We start from the raw sequence: 19,325 nt of genomic DNA, 5'->3' as shown, positions 1-19,325 counted from the left end.
GCACCTCCCTCACATCCTGTCCATCCCAGACACTCAGGTGCCAGAGGAGGGCTTCAGCACTTAAGCCCGCCAAATGCCAACAAACAAAAGGGACCAAACCTGGATTGGCGCGCAGAGACAAACACAAGAAGGACTTTTCCTAAAAGAAATGGTGAACATATATGACCAGAGTCTGTTTTTACAGATAGGTCTGGGGTGCCATATTGAAAAGCATGGCTGACCCGATTTTTAGCTACCGTTGTTAGCGGTCGGGAAAAATCACGGTAGTTGATCTCAACCACTGCCACCAGCCATTTAAAGTAGGAAAAGGTAACATTTGACTGTTACATGAGTGTTTTGACTCAGGGGAAGCTAGGCAACCCCTCCAGCACTTTATAGTAAAATAGTGTGTGCTGGGTCAGTAAATGTAAAGAGACTAGTAAAGTCAATTTAACTTTACATGCTCTGGGAGACAGTAGGCAGTCCCAGAGAAGGTATTTAAACCTTGGGAAGTCTGAAAGACATCCATATGCCACCGCACTGAAGGTGCTGTGTGACGCACAGAAAAAGATGATGCCACTGGAGTCGTTTTAAAACTCCATAAGCAAAGAAGACAAAAGTAAAACACACACAAAAAACATGGAAGAGTGGGAAAAAAGGCTCACACCCTTCCCAGGTAATAAAATGTAATCCTAGAAATCCAGCAAAGTTGCTGGGGGTCTCAAAATGTAAGGAAAATTGGCACATGTTGACAATTCTCCCTAACAAAGCTCCTATCGCAGTACTATTCCGCTGAGCTCAGAGTTTATATGCTAGTAGGCGGGACGCTTTATTAGAAGTGCTAAAATAGAAGTGTTTTGCCCGAAGTAATTGATGTGAAATGGCTCTTGCGCATAGTGCCTTCAGCTCCACCCTGGCCACCTAGAGTTGCCTATATGTTTTCCTGGCCCCATCCCATTTGTATTGGGTTTCCAAGCCAGCTACCCTCTATTCTGCTTTTTCCCTTTGGGCTGATAGCAGTTTTTTCTGGGCGGCGGCTATACTAATCAGTTCCCCCCGTAAAGTGAGTTTGAGGGCTTCCCAGACCACCGCTATAGACACCTCGCCCGTAAGGTTTTCATGAAAGGATTGAGTGAGGAGTTTGGGATGTCTGTGCAGATGGCTGTATCAGTAAGGAGAGAATCATTCAGACGCTGCACCGTGGACTTTCTATTCCGCAGGCCATATCCGTTTAATTGCATTGTGATGGGGGAGTGGTCTGATACCAAAGCCTCCCCTATGGTAGCAGCCGCAATACTAGAAACCAAGGACCGGGACAATAAGAAGTAATCGATTCTAGAATATGTGCAGTACACATTTGAGTAACGGGAGTAATTTCTACACTGGGGATATACGTTCCGCCATGCATCAACCAGCTGTAAGTTTACCATAGCCTTTTTGATGGGGGACGCCTTTGCTAATTCAGCTGCCGATTCTGGTCCAGACCTGTCGATCCCTCCCTCCAATGACACATTAAAGTCCCCGCCCAACACTAACTCCCCTTACTGGAATTGCGCTATTTGGGGGAAGAGGTCCGTGTAGAACTGTGCTTGCTGTTCATTGGGGCCATATATTGACACCACTGTGAGGTCCTTCCCCCGCTATGCACAGAACCACCTCTATATATCTTCCTTTGGTATCCCTTACCACCTTTATACACTCAAATCGCAGGGATTCTACCATTAAGATTGTGACTCCCATTTTTTTGCTAGCCAATGCGGCCCAATACTGTTGCGGGAACCATCTAGATCTCATTCTCCCTTCACCTTGCGCTAACAAATGGGTCTCCCGCAGGAGAGGTATATCCACTTTAAGATGGACCAATTTTGACAGAACACTTTTCAGCTTTCTTGGTCAATTTAGGCCCTGAACATTTAAGGACACTATATTTAAATCTGTCATCTCTTACAATTTGGTGTTAAGGCCCCTTCAAACAATTTTGCCCCTCGACTCCTGCTAATCAAACTGTGCCGATGTTTGCCATTTCCTGCGTACCACTAATCCCGACATTGCCAGCGTTTTATACCGTTACTCCTCTTAATTATAAGATATCCCACGCTTGCTAGTGGAGCGGAGGAACCTACAGTCAAAGTGTAAATAATTGAGAAAAGGCACAAAAAAAACTGAAATAACCATAGAAATTCACTGCAAAAAACAAACACAACCTCCTGTGAGGTCAACATCAAGCTCTTTGCTTGATCAAGGGTGCGTAGTCCTATTGCCTGTAGAACTATGAACTTCTTGGAATAATAACCGATCTGCTGTTGCTGAATCAAACATCCTCTTTGTTGTCCCCGTTTCAATGCCGTACGGCCCGGGAAGCCTTCTGACTGCTCTCAAATGAGCAGCTGTTGTGAAGCTACTTGACCTTGTCTGCCCGTCAGCTTGGGGTCTCCTCTTGTCCACTCCTTTCTCTTCGATCCATTGACGGCCTTCTGCGCTCACTTTGCCTGTTCTTCCTTGATTTGGATACAGACCAAGGAGGATCCGATGTTCCGGGAGTCTGCTCGTCCAGTACTTGAATTTCCGCTTCTGGGATCTTCAAGGTTTCTACCGCTGTCCTCAGTGAAGTGTACTGATGTTGAGAGACATCCGTTTGGAACAGGATCCGGAATGGGTATCCCCATTTATAGCAGATCCCTTTTTTAGTTAGCCATGTTGTCAGCGGCGTTGTATTGCACCTTGGGAGAGTTCTTGAAATAGCTGTATCGTCGACACCGGGAATAGAATGTCTCCTCTAGCTCTAGCCTTTTGGAAAATGAGGTGGTACCAGGATATCTGGGAACAAGTTTTGTCTTGTCTGTAAGTTGGAAAATACCCTGTGCGTGCGATCCAGCATGAGGTCTGCGGCTTCCTCTCCCCGCAGTATCTCCTGGAACAGATCCCGGACATATCACTCGAGGTCGCAATCCGAGAGTTCCCTTGGCACACCTCTTACTCGAATATTTTTCCCACGGGAACGGTTTTCAGTGTCCTCGAACTTTTCTTCCATAGTGGTAGGCTTCCAGTACCGACGCTGTTCGCGCTAGCTTGTCGTAAAACTGCATCTGTTCGCAAAAGGCTGTTTCTAGGTCATCCAGCTTGGATTCGTTTTGTTGCACTCTGCGAGTCAGATCTTGAAAAGCACTTTTAAGCTCTTTGGCCGAGGACGCCATTTCTTTTTGTAATGATTGGAACAGGCGTACTATGTCTCCCTTCGTGGCCAGCTGAGCCTTCTCTTCAACAGGTGTGGGTGCCTCTGATGGTGTTTTAGGGTGCTGCAGCATGTCCCTGATAGTTGCCCCGATATTTCCTTAGATTTGCTGGGTTTCATCTTGCCCATATGCGTGTTTACAATCCGGAGGATAGAAATCTATTCAAATGAAGCAGCGTAGGGTGAGCTGATTCCCTTATGGGGTTGTTCCTTTAAATCACCAGCCGTTGTAGGCACTGTTGACGTAGGTGTTAGATATGAGCCCCAGTCCCTCTTGGGGAGGCCCGTTATTTATTGCAGCTTAGTTTTTGAAGCTCCATTGTCCAGCCCATCTGCCATAAGTTTGTAGTGTCTGTATTACCAAACCACCAGTTGGCGGAATCTCTGTCATGCTCCTCTTTCCTGGGAACTTGTGACTGCTCCTAGCACAGTCCTGCCGCCTAAATGGCTGTTTCAATGCCCAGTATTTATATTAGGAACATTAAGGCGCTTCTCTGTCTCCTAGCACCACATAACGTCCCCGTTCCATGTGGGGCTTCAATAAGAGCCTTGGCTCCCCTTCCCCCCTAGGTTCTGGTGGCTTAAATCTTCGTTCTGCGTGTCATGAGCGATGTTGGCTGCTGCAATGCGGCTCTTCACACTCCCCGCTCGTTAGAATGCTGGGACGTAAATGCGGCCGGAACCCTGCGCTGCGTTCCGAACCACTGGACGGGTGGGTGGGTGATGCAGCATTGGACTGTGCAGTGCACTGCTAGCATCTACCTCCACCACTTCTACAGTCTCCTGACTGTGTGTGCGACACCAGGGGCATCGCCGGCTTTGTCCCACAAGTCGGGGCCCCTCTCTGGTTGCCGCCTGAGGGTTCTGCTAATGCTGCCGCAGCTCCCTGGGTGCTGGACGGCTCTGCGTTCTCCCGTCGTCACCACACCTGCTCGCGCCCTCCGGGTCTCGCCACTCTGCATGTGCAGGGGTGAGCAGGGAGGGCCAGTAAATGTGCCCCCGCATGCACCGACTCACCTGGAGGCTCCGCCAGCTCCCATTCTCATGCTGTGGCCTCTCAAGAAGATTGTGTTCCCCACTATGTTCTATCACGGCATATCGCAGTCATCTTTGTTCTGCATGTCGGACCGAGAGCGATCCCTTCTGCCGCAGATTCCAGGCGATTGCGGGCTCCTATGATCTGCAGACTGCTGCTACTGCTGCTCAATACATTCCGGTTGCTTAATCTGTATTTTAGGGAGCTCTGTGACCTCTTCCTTGGCTTCCAGCAGGCCGGTGATCAACGTTAGGCTGCGGAGCCATGGAGGATTACGATTCCAATAGGGCCCAGCCAGGCCACGCGCCCTACTCACAATGCAATTTTAAATACTTTCACAATGCAATTTAAATAACTGAGGAAAAACACACCCAAATCTGAGAGTCTGCTGTGTGGCCAGGTTATCAGGGTAAAGTGTAGACTCTATTCCTAACCCGGGCCACTCCTACCTTTCTTAGTCACTGCTGGTTGACGGCTGGCCACTGGCTTTCCCTTCTGACACCTGCAGACACTATATGGAGCCGCCTCAGTGGGAGCCGCCCTTCACTAGGGGCCCATAGCCGCAAGGGCTGCCAGACAGGGGGCTGCCCTGTGTAGGTCAGCGATGACCGTGATCTGGCCTATCGGGGGAGGGCTGGGAGGCAGGCGGGAGGGAGAAAGGACTGAAGGAGAGGGTCGGGGGAAGCTGAAACTGCACGTGGGCCCAGGGGGGGGGGGAGGGCTCAGGGGCTCAAACAAGTTTTTTATTAAAGTATAAACAAGGCACAGGGGGGTCCTTGTAACACCACCACTCACCTGGGACGCCTGAGTGAAATTAGGCACACGCAAGCGGTGCCGTCGACCAGCACAAACACGGAAGGCAGAGTAGCCAATCATGGAAGAGGATGGCTGGGAGTCGGGTGGGGGAGGGAGAAAGGACCGAAGGAGAAGGTCGGGGGAAGCTGAAACTGCATGCAGGCCTAGGAGGCTTGGGGGCTCAAACAAGTTCAACCCAGAGGGCCTAAGCCACACCATCCTACGCATTACAGAGGACATGCCTATTCAGCGCCCGACAGTTGGATGTATCCAGTCCAGCCGGCAGCGGCTGATGGGCTTCTTACTTCTAGCCATTTACAGTATCAAGGAAGGCATCCTGAAGCTTGACTTCTGGCAGATCAGATGCGCTGGGTCTTCAGAGACCACCAACAAGATGACATGCAAAAAACTTAGCCAATGTGCACAAAGCATTCAATGCCTTCAACCACATGTTTCCCGATACAAAACATTTTTACCAAGAGCGTCTATCTTTTTCTCTTCTCGGTCCTGTAGAAAAGCAGAGGAAGAAGCAGAAGACCTCAAATTAATGCAGTCTGCCTGAGCCACCAGGACCTCCAGGGACGTATGCCCGGACAGGAATTCCTGTTCCGCGGAGACCGGCTTGTACTGTTTAGTGAGCTTTATACCGCAGGAATGGAACAAGGCTTCAACAAGGCAAGAATCAGATCAGCAATGGCTATGATAAGGAACAAGTTACTCCTGTTCTTCAGCATTTGTCTCACCCAACCAAAACCAGACACCCACAACCGAGAATGTGAGTCGACTCCTCTCTCCATTTAATCAGGGCCCACTGCTTGGTTATACCCATAACAAGCTATCTCTGGGAACGGCTCCTACCAATTAAGCAGTGGCAACCCCAGAGCCATGTATGGTACTTCCACCAAAACATCCAACCAGGGGAAGGGAACAGAGCCACAACGTCTCAGGACTTTAAGAAACAGGAAGGAAAAGGCAGTGGCAATAGCCATGTTACCTTTGTTCAGGAATCCATTCATTGATTCCTATGGTAGAACCTGGGTGTCCCAAAATGGGGACAAACCAAAGTCCCTACAAAATCAGCATGTAGCAGCCGTTAGCCCATACCCTGCTCTGTGGGGCTAAACACAGGTGCCCAAAAACACACACTAGGGGTACCAAAGTATACCACTACCCATGGGTGCCATAAGGGTATCCCATGGGGTTTGTTCACCAATAATAGGAAATGAAGAGCTGCACTGCCAGAGGTCCAACTGGAAAACGAACAGAAAACACAGACTAGGGGAGTAGTGGGACACGGACGAGAAGACAGCCCTGCCTCTACAAACCATTTCCAGCATCACAGAGGTGCAGAAGCAAATTGATGCAAAGTTTCCTGAGATAAGACGGGAAGAGTCGTGGAAAAAAGAAACTGATGTCATGGGGTAGTGTTTGCCATTTATGCGATGGGAACATATCTGAAGTCAAGGAGGTCAAGCTCTGTGGATGAGGGTCATCGATCTACAATATGGCCACTGGCCTAGTTTCCCCAAGAACAGCTGGTGTTTGAAGATAATCACCTAGATGAGGATTCTGTGGAAAGATGTAATTTATGGAAGCTGCCATCTAATTTATCATCGCCCGTGACGTGAGCATTTGTGCAACTTACCTCACATTGTGACACTACAGGTTTGGCAATGTTTTAGCACTCCTTACTATGCTGCAATCCCTTGTAATTATAATTTCTGATCCCAGCTGCCTTATTTTCCACAATGCTGTGGCTCTTGGGCCTTGCATTTGTCCAGGAATCTTATGTTTTGGCAATCCCTACCTTATATAGACCATCCCTGCTATTGGGGCGATGAAGGGGCAATTAATCAAGTATAATTTTCAGTTTTGTGCAAAATTTAAGTTTGATGGCTGGAGGGTTTTGAACTAATCTTAACCAACGACAATTACTATGTGTAATCCTCCAGGCCATCGTTTTTCAGCCTGCCATGCCATTACAGTAGGAGAAAGACCTTATGCAAATCAGACTTAGTGCCATCCCAAAAGGGAAAGTCCAGCCTAAACTGGCAGGTATGAGGCTGTGGAGTGGGGTGGTCCATGATCAACCCTCACACACCTTTCAGACACCTAAGCCACAGCATAAAATAGGAAACACACTGTTGGTAAGGTAAAACAAAGGTGGGAAGGAAACAAATCACCAAGGCACCCACCAGTCACTTCTCTAGTATGCAAAAACAAAGTCACAAATTCATAGTGCACCCGGTATATGCTTGCTGTGTAATCTGCATATATAGATAAAGACATACCCTCAATCTTAGAAGGGGAGGGAGATGCAGCAACAAAATCAAGAAAGGAAGTATGAGCGAAAACAAAAAGTGTAATCCAAGATCCTTTTGGGGAACACAGAACAAGGTCTAAAAAGTCTCAGAAGTAGTTCTATCAAAAGGTACATTTGCCAGTGCTGCAGGATAAAGCAATGTGAAAAATCCATTGTGTAGTCCACATTCACACATTCCAGTAATACAAAATTGCAATCCAAATTCCAACCCAATCCAAAATGCAGTTCCAAGGCAGCAGCTCAAAAAGAGAGTCAGTCCATGAACGTGGTACAGGAAGCATGGGATACCAGGTAGATTGTGATCTCAGGAATGGAGAGGATGGAATAATTGAAGACGAGGGCCTGAAGGCAGATGGGAAAGGAGCACAAGGGAATACAGAACTCAAAGAGACTAATAGATCACTTATTTGTTGGACAGCAATGCTCTCGGACAAGGTTCTTCCTGGTAATGCAATAGTTATGTCCAGAATATGCTATTAGGCATGATGGGAGGTGGAGTCCGAGGGGTGAGTCTAATGGACCTGCATACAATCCTCCCTTGTCTGTGAACAGCAAACCCTGCTCTCACACCATATGGCATGATCTTCAGAAGAAATGTATTGTGATGAAGCCTGACACTAGGTCACATCCCTTCTGCACAATACAGCAAGAACCACAGTCATGTTTCCGCCTCATTGGGCATGATCAGTGTGGTGTAGCTTGGCTCTCTAGGCAGAGCAGGCTAATGACCCACATCTGGGCCTAACCATCCGACAAATACAAGGCTTTTCACCTTTGGTAGATGTAACATGGAATACATCACTGCTCCAACTTTAAAGCTTTCTTTACTTCCAAGAAGTATTTTGTCAACCTTTGGTTTCCTTTGCACATGTTTCACGCATTGTCACTCTTAATTTTGAGTAATGAGCCACAGCTGATGAACATCTTCATTCCACTAGCCACTGTACACATGCTTAAGAAAACATGTTGCTGAGTTTTAGTAGAATGCTAAATTCTTATTGTTCTCACTTCAAAAGCTATGCATCAGTCAGTGCTGCATACCTTCACAGTGTACCTCATAAATGCGGTTTAACAGCACACAAAATAACATGCTTATGGACTATTAGCTCATAACTTTTCTTACCTTAAAAGTCGTTCATATTTCTTTTTCTGTTGTAACAGCTCTCTTTCCAAATTAGACTTTTCTTGTTTCAAAATTAGCATTGCTGTACTCTGTACAATGCCACTTCCGCCGCCACATGTGAGAGTTACACTGGCAGGCTCAGAATGCTGCTTTTCTAACACAACTGCAGAAAATAAAATGTCTTATCGGATTGCACAGGTCACAACAGCAGTATACTAAGATCACACATTAACTTTGCTTAGCAGTCCATTTAAAAAGCCCTGTCCATTTAATAAATGTCAAGAAAAAATTATTTACCTCAGGTAATGTTCTTTCTGATGGATAGGATAACTCTCAGATTCATCATCTATGACAAATTCTTCAAAGTAGTCTCCTCCAGAAAGTTTTTCATCTTGCCAACAGATGGCAGCAAATGGCTCCGGTGCAGCTCTCACAGCTCTTTGGAGCCAGAACTTATGTTATACGCTTATATACTTTGAGCCGTCTGTGCCATCTTTCTTAAAACAACCTTCTTTCCTCCCTAGTTAAACATTAGGAACAGTACAACTGCCACTTGAAAATCTTGCAAAAAATCCAATAGAAATAAGAGTAATTCATTAAGTGGGATAGGCGGCCAGGGCAATGCAGAATCTGTGGGATTAGTCATTGTATCCAAGAGAAAGAAAATTACTGGAGCTAAAAAATGTGTTCTTCTAATGGATGCCTTCCTCCAACAGATTCCAGATCTATGAACGACTCCCAAAGCATAACAGAAAACATTTGGAGGTGGGAGAAAGACGACTTTAGCCACAATACCCCTAAAACGTTATGCTGAACAAACATCTACCCTTGCATTCTCACTAGACAGAAAAACCAAATGGTAACGACCCCGTGAATGTATGTAGTGAGGCCAAAGTCGCTGGCTGTTAAGTCTCTGCCAACGGCACACATATCTTGAAGAGCCATTTTAGCTGCATGACCACTGGTAGAATGTGCAAAAATATTTATCTACACCAGCTTATGAATTAGCTCACATCAGGTTTAAGAAGAAAGCACTATCCACTACGAGATAGTGTGTTTGCTAATAGCTCTTTCCTTTTTGGGGTAGGCAAAGCCAATGAAAAAATGGATCATCTAACCTGAAAACATTCCTTCTGGAGAAATAGAATAGAAGCGACTTATGGGATATATTTCTTCCATCACAGAAGGAAGAGTAAATGAAATTCTGAGACTAATTTAGGTAAGAACAATGGTTTTATCTTTAAATTGACCTTTTCCTTGGATAATAGCATGAACAGTGCAGACACAAAGTGCCGTTAATTCTGAAGAACAAATTACCTACCACTTTCTTTCTGATGCATGTTCCTCTTACATATTCCTCATCTTTGATAATCCATCTCCAGGGCCAGTTGTCCTTGGAAATGTGGCACAGTGCGCCTCCCAGTGCAGAGCTTCAGCATACAGCTGCAGGGTCCTGAGGCCTTGTGATCGTCCTGACATCAGCGACCTGCAGGGTGAGTGGAGGGCTCGCTGCCTGCGGTCCCCACACATTACCTGCTTCCCGTCTGAATAATCCTGCTATAGTGAGTGCAGAGGGCGAGGCTTGTGGACGGACACCCGTCTGGTGGAGCCCGTTTTCTAGGCTTGGCTTGTGCAACATTTCCCCTGCCCTCTGTCCCAAACACCACGTAGTTCAGGGGTGGTCCACCACACCAACAAGCCTCCTCCCTGGGGCTCCATGGTCACTCAACATTCAGGGCTAAAATACCCAGTCGTCGCCCTCGGATTGGGGCTCCATACTTGTCAGCACCTCTGCACTGCACCCCTTTTGGGAGACTGATCTTTGGCTTTCTCTTGGCACCTGCACCCAAGTGCTGGATGTGCCCCCTCCCACCGGTACATTTTACGATGCAGATCCTGCCCTCCCATTCCTACGCACTCCCATTGGCCTGAGCTTGCTGGGATGGCCAGAGGCTCCATGGACCCCAAGAACCAGCAAGATACATGGTGTGAGAAACCTGAAGGTAGTCTCACAACCACTCCCCATGGATCTTCAGGTGGCCAGGGAAGGGCCATCGCTTTTCAATATTGACCCCGGCGGTGGACAAACGAGGGTGAATCACTTGGGTGCAGGGTCCTTGGGGACTAGGGAGATGGGGCAGAAGGCGAGACATGGTATTCCCCCTGTCCCTAACACCGACTTACCATCCCTTCACTCAGTCTTCATAGGCTATTTCGATTCATGCCCTATCTTAAGTACCCAGCAAGTACTGAAGAGAGGAGGAGGCAGCTAGGAGTAATAAACACTTCCTAGTCAGAGTCTACTGTGAAGTAGAAGGCCAAGAACTGCAGTCGGGACATACCCGACAAACGTGGCGGTTTGCTTCCCCGCTATGGAGAAGGAAAAAGAAAGCAACAGGAGCAGTCGCTGTGGAAACCTGAAGCGCTGGTGAGTGTCAGAAGACGCGGGGAGACCGGTGCGCTCCTGGGACCGCAGGAAGTCACGGTTCGACTGAATGTAAACTATATTGAATACCGAACTTAACATCATACATTTATTTTAGTTAGTTAATAATTGAATATATTAAGTACAAAACTGAATGGAAAGTGCTATTTAAATAAAATCATGGCATATTGAACACTGACCAACCATTTGTAGTTAACAAGTTCTATTTGAATAAGATCACAGCATATTGAACATCAACCTAACATTTAAAGTAGCACAGTGCGCAAAACGAAAGTATATGGAATATTGAACCATCATTTAAGTATTCTAACAAACAGTATGACAAAAGCCCGAAAGTTTATGGTAAAACAAAAGACGGACGCAAAAGAGTGTTACAATAACCAAAGTGCCATTAACAGAAGAGTGTTACATTAACAGAAGAGTGTTACAATAACCAAAGTGCATACAAGTGTGAGAAGCCAAGAGCCTGAAAAGGGGCCAAACAAGGATAAGGGAACTCATGGTTGCACGACCTGTAATGGGTGGACCGTGTGGTCTGACAACTGCGCCTAGACCAGGTAGTTCCCCACTATGAAGATCACAGATCTCACAAATCAAGTCAAGGAGATGTTGAGGGTTCCTGTTATGTGACCTGTGTTGATTGGACCGTGTGGTCTGACAACTGCGCCCAGACCAGAGAGACCTCCAACAAAGGACATTGGAAAGGATTCATGAAAACCTGTCAAACAACTGGTCAAGCAGGTCAGAAGGTGGGTCAAGTAGACCTATTATTTTCTTGTTCTGAACATTGAGCGAATTAAGCAGTATAAGTGCTGCAGTGAAATCTTGGGCAAGGGAACCTCAAGACCTCCTTTTTGTATAAATGATATTGAACTTGGGGAGGGGAACCCTTAGAGTTGAAAGAACTAAGAAACACTGTCTTGGGGAAGGGAACCTCAAGACCTCCTTTTTGTGTGAACTATACTGTATTGAACTTGGGCAAGGGATCCCGGAGATTTAACAGAATTTAGACACAATGTCTTGGGGAAAAGAACTTCAAGACCTTTTTTGTATAAACTATGTTGTATTGAACTTGGGGAAGGGGATCGCAAGATTTGACGAAACATTGTGGAGACAAACAGCCATCAGGCTGTATTGAACTTGGAGAAAGGAACCCAAGAAGAACCCCCACACCAAGTTTTTCGAGACAGGCGGATAAGCATAGGTTTTGACACAGACTTTTGATTTGGACTTGCAGACGCAGACTTCTGTTAGTTGTCTTTAGGCAGGAGAAATCCCTACCTTAGTTAAAGGGCAAACCATTCTGACATTTTAAATTAAACATTCTTTGAAACCTGAAATCTGTGGTCTGTCATCTCTTGATACCATGCCTTTCTCGCAATAGCTTCTCTCAACTCACCTATTGCACTTATACAGGCGTTGGCTCTCCTGCAACACCATATATCAGAGTGCTCAGCCCTTCTACCTTTACTTCATTGCAAACCCATATACTGCTTCTGGGCACCCCTCCTTTGGCCAAGACTCTCAGACAAGTGGCAGCGGAAACAGGGAGTCAACTAACATTACAGCACAGTAGCATCTGTCCCGTCCTGTTATGCCCAAATCTGCAGCTAAAACCAAATCGGCAGTTATTAAAACTATCCTCGCCATGCAGGACAACAAGATCAAGCATTCTCAGGCAGTTTGGGCAGAGGTTCACCCCCCCCCTCCTGTGGCGGCCTCAATGGACTCCTCCCTCAAAGCAAGACCTCCTCAAAATGCTCTCTATCTTGAAACAGGATCTTTCACATGAACTCAAGACGACCAGTGACAATGTCAGGGTTGGAATCTTGTGTAAGTGATGCGTAAACTCAGGTATGCGATCAAGTTCAGGACCAGGAAGAGCTCAAGCTCATGAATCATGTAGTCGGCCTGGAAGAACTATAGTTCATTTCGACCAAGCAGGAGGACCTCGAAAGCAGGTCATAAGGAATAACATTCGAATGCGGGGAATTCTGCGCCAAATCCAATACCAGGATTTGGCTGACTATGTCGCAAATTATTTCGATCGCTTCTTGATCTCCCTGGCACTGAAGAGTTGGCCCCCAATAGGCCATATCAGGTTCATTTAGTAGCTCAGCAGTGCCGCAATATCCTGCCTGATGTGCTCACGAGAGTGCACTTCTTCCAACAAAAAGAAGCAATCATGGCAGCAGCACAAAGGAAGGAGCCCATTGAATTTCGTGGGGTGACTACATCTTTCTTTCAAGAACTCTCACTGCGATCCCTAGCCGATCGGCACAAACGAAACATAGTATCGGCCTGACTTCAGTCACATGCATTTGGATACAAGTGGGGGTGTCACTGCAAGCTCCTGTTCGAAGTACCAAAATCAGCACTATGCCATCAGCTCGGAGGAAGAGGCAGCGGAAGGGAGATTGCTCTAGACACCAGGCCACTGGATGAATAAAAAGGTTCAAGGTCTTATCCGGGACCTATACCTCGAGGATCGTCAAGAAGACCATAGGGGAGGTGGAACCCTGTGATAGGCTCTTCTAAGAAAAGTCAGGGACCAACTGTCATGGGTACTAGTTTAGGTGACACTACCAAGTCGCCTTCATATCCAATTCATGATGACAAGAAGGGAAAACAAACAGGAGCATTGTGGGTGAGAGCATGGAGAGCAAGGACAGGGTTAAGAGCCATTTCACCCATTGGTACTCCCTACACCCATAGAGTAACATGAGACTTCCTGTTCCACTAGTATGGATCCTTTTGTGCCAATCCGGAACCAAGTACAACGCTCTAGTCTTCGGGCGTGGTTCTCTATAAAAGCCACCCCCAAAGAACAAGACTTGCTTCGTGTGCTTTCTCTAGTATCGAGCACACGCTTACCTGGTTCTAGTCTCTGGAGTCTTCTACGGCTTTCTACAGTTCCGGCGCCCGGCAGGGCCATCATCTTTACTACGGACACCGCATCTGTAAAGAGAAGAACAGAGGCATTAGTAAAGCGGCAGATTTTCTACTCGCCTTCTAGCGGCCGTCCGGAGGTGTCTGCGACTTCATCTTTCACTCGCGGACCTACAAGTCACTTCTGCTCGCCTTCTTAGCAAAGGTTTCCGGATTTCTTCCGACGAGGTATTTTGGCAACCTGCAAAGAGAAAAAACAAAGGAAAGACAGGTTAGAACTTGAAGACACTCAGTTGGTAATAACCCTCCATAGACAATACGAACCTGTCTCGTGCTTGAACCCAGTGAAGCAACTGGGAAACTGAGGACATATAGTACTTACCTGACCCAAGCAGCACAAAGGGTCCAGTGAAGTAACTGGCCCTGGGACACTTTTCAGGAGCTTCAGAAATCCTCCAAGTAAGAGGCGGCGTTTTCTTCTCAGCAGCACCACCACCACCACAGCAACCAGCAAAACCAGCACCAAGTCAGCGCGACAGCCAACAGGTCCCGCAACGTAGCACCCCTGCAGTGGCAGGGCAGAGAGCCCACCTTTCCAAACCAAGAGGTAGAACCCCAGGTGAAGGGAGAGAGAGCAGAACTCCGGGTGAGGGGAGAGCAAGGGCAGAGGTCGAAGGAATCCATCGCTCCTGCAGAGATTCAGGTGAGCGTGGCAGAACACAAAGCCAACCTTAAAACACCTCCGCCTGAGCGATGGAGACCTCGGAGGTAGATCAACTGTCACAGTTATTGGGGGAGCTGCGGGCTGAGGTGCATGCAGCTCGTTCCGAGACAAACGCCTTGAGGCGTGGACTGGCAGTGAACAGGGACAAAACAGATGACATTGATCGCCAATTACTGCAGACTCAAGCAGGTATGGCTCTATTACCAGGGGGAGCCACGGCTAAGCCAACTACACCACCCAAACCCTTAGCAGCACCAGTACAAGTAGTCCTTCCTGGCAACATACCACTGGCGCCCCCCCAGAGAGGTTCTTAGGGGAGCCCAAAAAGTTTAGTACTTTTATGAATCAGTGTCGTCTACATTTCCTGTGCAAACCAGGGTTGTTCCCCACAGAGCAGTCAAAAGTGGCCTTTGTGTGGTCATACTGGGGGACATGCCACGGACTAGTCCGTACCGTTAGTCAATAGGGATGACCCCTTGCTTTGGAATTTTGTCGGATTCCCGCGTAAATTGGAAAAGCTTTTCGCCCACAGCACACAAGGACAGGCCTTGGATGACGAGATGTTATCCCTTCGGCAATGAAATCAGGATATTTTGGCTCATGTAGCAACCTTTAATCGTCTGGTAGCCAAAACAAACTGGCCCGAAGAAAAACGAACAACTCTTTTTTACTGAGGTCTACGGGGAGAGCTTAAAGACGTCCTGGCACAAGTAATTAACCCCCCCTGATGGGTGTGCTGAATACATTGACCTAGCACTCCAGTTTGATCACCGTTTGCAAACCCAGAGAGCCGACCGCTCACGCTCTGAGAGTAGGGCATTCTACATGCGGCCCAAGAAGACGCCGGTTCGCCAGCCCATGGAAGTACATCCTGAACCCATGCAGTTAGGGGGAGTTTGAGGTCCACTTACCAAGGCGAAACGTGACAGAAGGCGGCAAGAGCAACTATGTTTGTACTGTGGACAATCCGGTCATTTCCTTCGCAATCGCCCGGCTAAACCGCCCCGAAAGACTGTTGGGGCTATGGATGGAGTAAAGGAAACAATTGAGGTCGGTTTGTCGAGCACAACTAAGACTCCCTTGACCTCTCACTTTACCATCCCGGTGACCATAGTGGACCAACGCCAACCCTCCAGGTTACACGCACTTGAAGCTTTCGTGGATAGTGGAGCCATTGGAAATTATTTGGACTTAGAGACGGCCGACAGAATCGGTTTAACAATTTGTGCAAAGGAAATCGTAGACAATGTAACTGCTGTCGATGGAACTCAGCTACTATCAGGCCTGGATACCCGTTGTACCGCAAAGTTCATAATGCTCTGTCAAGACGGGCATAAGGAAGAAATCTCATTTGATCTGATTTCGGCTCCACAATTCCAGATGATCCTTGGCATTCCTTGGCTCAAGAAACACAACCCGCTCATAGATTGGCGTAGTAGGTCGTTAACCTTCCCCAGGGGCTGCAGACACTGTTACGAGTCAGGTTGGGCGCCGGAGCATCCGATATCTGCATCTCAGAAGACACTCCCATTGTTGGGGATGTTGGGAGTTTTACCCCCAGAATACCAGGATTTCCAAGACGAATTCACCAAACAAGAAGCCAATGTTCTTCCCCCGCATCGTTCTTACGACTGCCAGATAGACCTGGTACCGGGGGCAAAGGTCCTGTTTAGCCACATAGATGCCCCGACGGAAGGGGAAAATGCCCATCTAAAAGCCTACTTGGACCAATACCTCGCAAATGGTTTCATCCGCCTTTCCAAATCCCCTGCGGCTTCGCCCCTCTTCTTCGTCCAAAAGAAGGAGGGGGATCTAAGAACGTGCATCGATTATTGTGCATTAAACCATGTCACGGTGAAGAACCGGTACCCGTTACCTCTAATACCCGTGTTGCTCAATCAAGGACAAGCGCAAGTGGTTACGAAACTGCATCTTCGAGGGGCCTATCACCTGGTGCGTGTAAAGGAGGGAGATGAATGGAAGACCGCATTCCGCACCAGGTACAGACTATACGAGTATCAGGTAATGCCGTTCGGGCTATGTAATGCGCCAGCGGCATTCCAACACTTCATGAATGATGTCCTGCGAGAACTGCTAGACGTATGTGCCGTAGAGTACATAGATGACATCCTCATTTACTCGGCTACCGTACAAGAATATGTATCACATGTGCGGGCAGTTCTCCACAAGTTACGCGAAAACCACCTCTATGCCAAGCTTGAAAAGTGCTCTGTCCATGTCGCCGAAGTTGAGTTTTTAGGATTCGTGTTGTCACCACAAGGGATCCGAATGGACAACAGGAAAGTGGAGGCAATCCTCACTTGGCCATCACCCTCGTCTCTAAAGGGAGTGCAGAGCTTTCTGGGTTTTGAGAACTCCTACCGACGCTTCATACCAGGATTTTTGCATTTGGTGCATCCTATTAATACCCTCTTACGCAAGCACCGAAAATTTGAATGGACCCCCGCAGCTGAAAAGGCCTTTTGTGCTCTAAAGAGCAGATTCACATCTGCCCCCGTATTACAACATCCACAACCAGACCTCCCTTATATCGTCGAGACTGATGCTTCAAGTGTAGCCATGGGAGCGGTCTTATCCCAACGGAATCCCAACACTGGTCATCTACACCCCGTGGCTTTCTGGTCGAAAAAGTTCTCACCAGCAGAACTGAATTATGCAGTTACGGATAAAGAACTGCTTGCGATTAAAGAGGCCCTCAAGGAATGGAGGCATTATTTACTCAGAACCACACATACTATTACCATAATAACTGACCATCGAAATCTCCAGTACCTACGTTCCGCTAAAGCACAATCATCTCAACAGCTTCGCTGGGCTCTGTTCCTATCAGAATATGATTTCGTGATCACTTACCAGCATGGGGTAAATAAGGGAAAGGCAGACGCTTTATCGCACATTGGAAAAGGGGAACAAGCGTACAGAACTCCTGATCCGGTGGACATCATCCCGGGGGACAAGATCCTAGGTTTGCGTGGAGATGATTCTTCATGGGAGGCATTTCTAGCAGAAGATAAAGGACAGCCTGTCCATAAAGGAATTGCGAACATCGGAAGAAAAAGGGGTCAACTTTTCCATCAAGAAAGCCCTACCATATTACCGAGATCATCTCTAACTCGTACTCTGCAGGAAGAAATACTCGCTAATTACCACAATTCAACAATTGAAGGTCACCCTGGGGTGGCAAAGACCACTGAAAAGATTGAAAGATCCTACTGGTGGCCAACTTGGCGACAAGATACCCACGACTTTGTCAACTCATGTGGAAGATGTGCTCAAAACAAGGCCTCAAGGCAAAAACCCGCCGGCTTACTGCAACCACTGGCAATACCACCCATACCCTGGCACACAGTCTCAATGGACTTTGTCACAGACTTACCTCCCAGTTCCGGATTTAACACCATCCTTGTGGTGGTAGATTTATTCAACAAGATGGCCCATTTCATCGCCTTAAAAGGCATTCCGTCTGCTCAGGTCTTGGCTCGGGTATTTCTCAATAACATTGTGAAGTTACATGGGTTTCCATCCATTTTAATCTCCGACAGATGAAGCCAATTTGTGTCACGAGTTTGGAAGCATTAGTCTCCTCTGGCCGGAATAGAAATCCGGTTGTCCACCAGTCACCATCCACAAACAGACGGTCAAACAGAGCGTACAAATCAAACTTTGGAGCAATACCTCCGTTGTCTATTACATCAGACAGAACGCTCTTGGGAGGAGATCCTGTGGATGGCCGAATACGCATACAATAATTCAATACACACCTCCACACGCATTACGCCATTTTACACTCTTTATGGCCGCAAACCAAAGAACTTCAACATACGACCCACCAAAAGCCATCGAAATGCCAGCCATTGAGACCTTACACGAAAGAATCTCACAAGCAAACAAAGATGCAGTAGAACACCTTGAGGCAGCAAAGGCTACACAAAAAAGGTATGCTGACCGTCACCGACGAAAGGCCCCCAACTAAAGGCAGGAGATTCGGTATGGCTAGCATTAAAATATATAGCATTAAAGGGGGCCAGGAAATTTCAACCCAAGTTCTTAGGCCCGTTCACAATAGAAAGCGTAATTACTCCTGTTGCCATGAGATTGACTACCTCCACAAATGCGCATACATCCAGTTTTTCATGCTTCCTTGTTGAAATCTGCACACCCTGGGACTAGAACACTAGCTCCACCAGCCCCCATAGTAATCAAAGGGGAGGAACCAGAATATGATGTCAAGCAAATACTAGATTCTAAAATAGTACAAACAACCTTGTATTATTTAGTGGATTAGAAGGGATATGGGCCTCAGGATTGGTCATGGGAGCCAAGAGAGAACATTCATGCCCCTCGGTTATTACTCAAATTCCGTCGGAACAATCCCACCAAGCCCGGTCCAGGAAGCACACCCTTGGGAGGGGCCTTGAGGGGGAGGACTGTCATGGGTACTAGTTTCGGTGACACTACCAAGTCGCCTTCATATCCAATCCATGATGACAAGAAGGGAAAACGGACAGGAGCATTGTGGGTGAGAGCATGGAGAGCAAGGACAGGGTTAATATCCATTTCACCCATTGGTACACCCTACCCCCATAGAGTAACATGAGAATTCCTGTTCCACTAGTATGGATCCTTTTGTGCCAATCCGGAACTAAGTACAACGCTCTAGTCTTCGGGCGTGGTTCTCTATAAAAGCCACGCCCAAAAAACAAGACATGCTTCGTGTGCTTTCTGTAGTATCGAGCACACGCTTACCTGGTTCCAGT

At 47.4% G+C, this 19,325-nt stretch overlaps 1 protein-coding gene across 5 annotated transcripts in view; it reads right to left on the bottom strand.

The window, feature by feature from the left end:
* The window catches only part of CENPE (centromere protein E), a 2,471,681-nt gene that overhangs the window by 139,577 nt on the left and 2,312,779 nt on the right, over window positions 1-19,325 (bottom strand). For all 5 annotated transcript variants that reach the window (XM_069630970.1, XM_069630968.1, XM_069630972.1 and 2 more), the window contains one exon: window positions 8,489-8,651. In XM_069630970.1, coding sequence (XP_069487071.1) covers window positions 8,489-8,651 — 163 coding nt within the window. The remainder of the gene's footprint in view (window positions 1-8,488; window positions 8,652-19,325) is intronic.

Source organism: Ambystoma mexicanum, chromosome 6q (genome assembly GCF_040938575.1).
Source record: "Ambystoma mexicanum isolate Mex_15411 chromosome 6q, UKY_AmexF1_1, whole genome shotgun sequence".
Classification (NCBI taxonomy): Eukaryota; Metazoa; Chordata; class Amphibia; order Caudata; family Ambystomatidae; genus Ambystoma; species Ambystoma mexicanum.
This window is presented reverse-complemented; position numbering and strand designations above follow the sequence as displayed.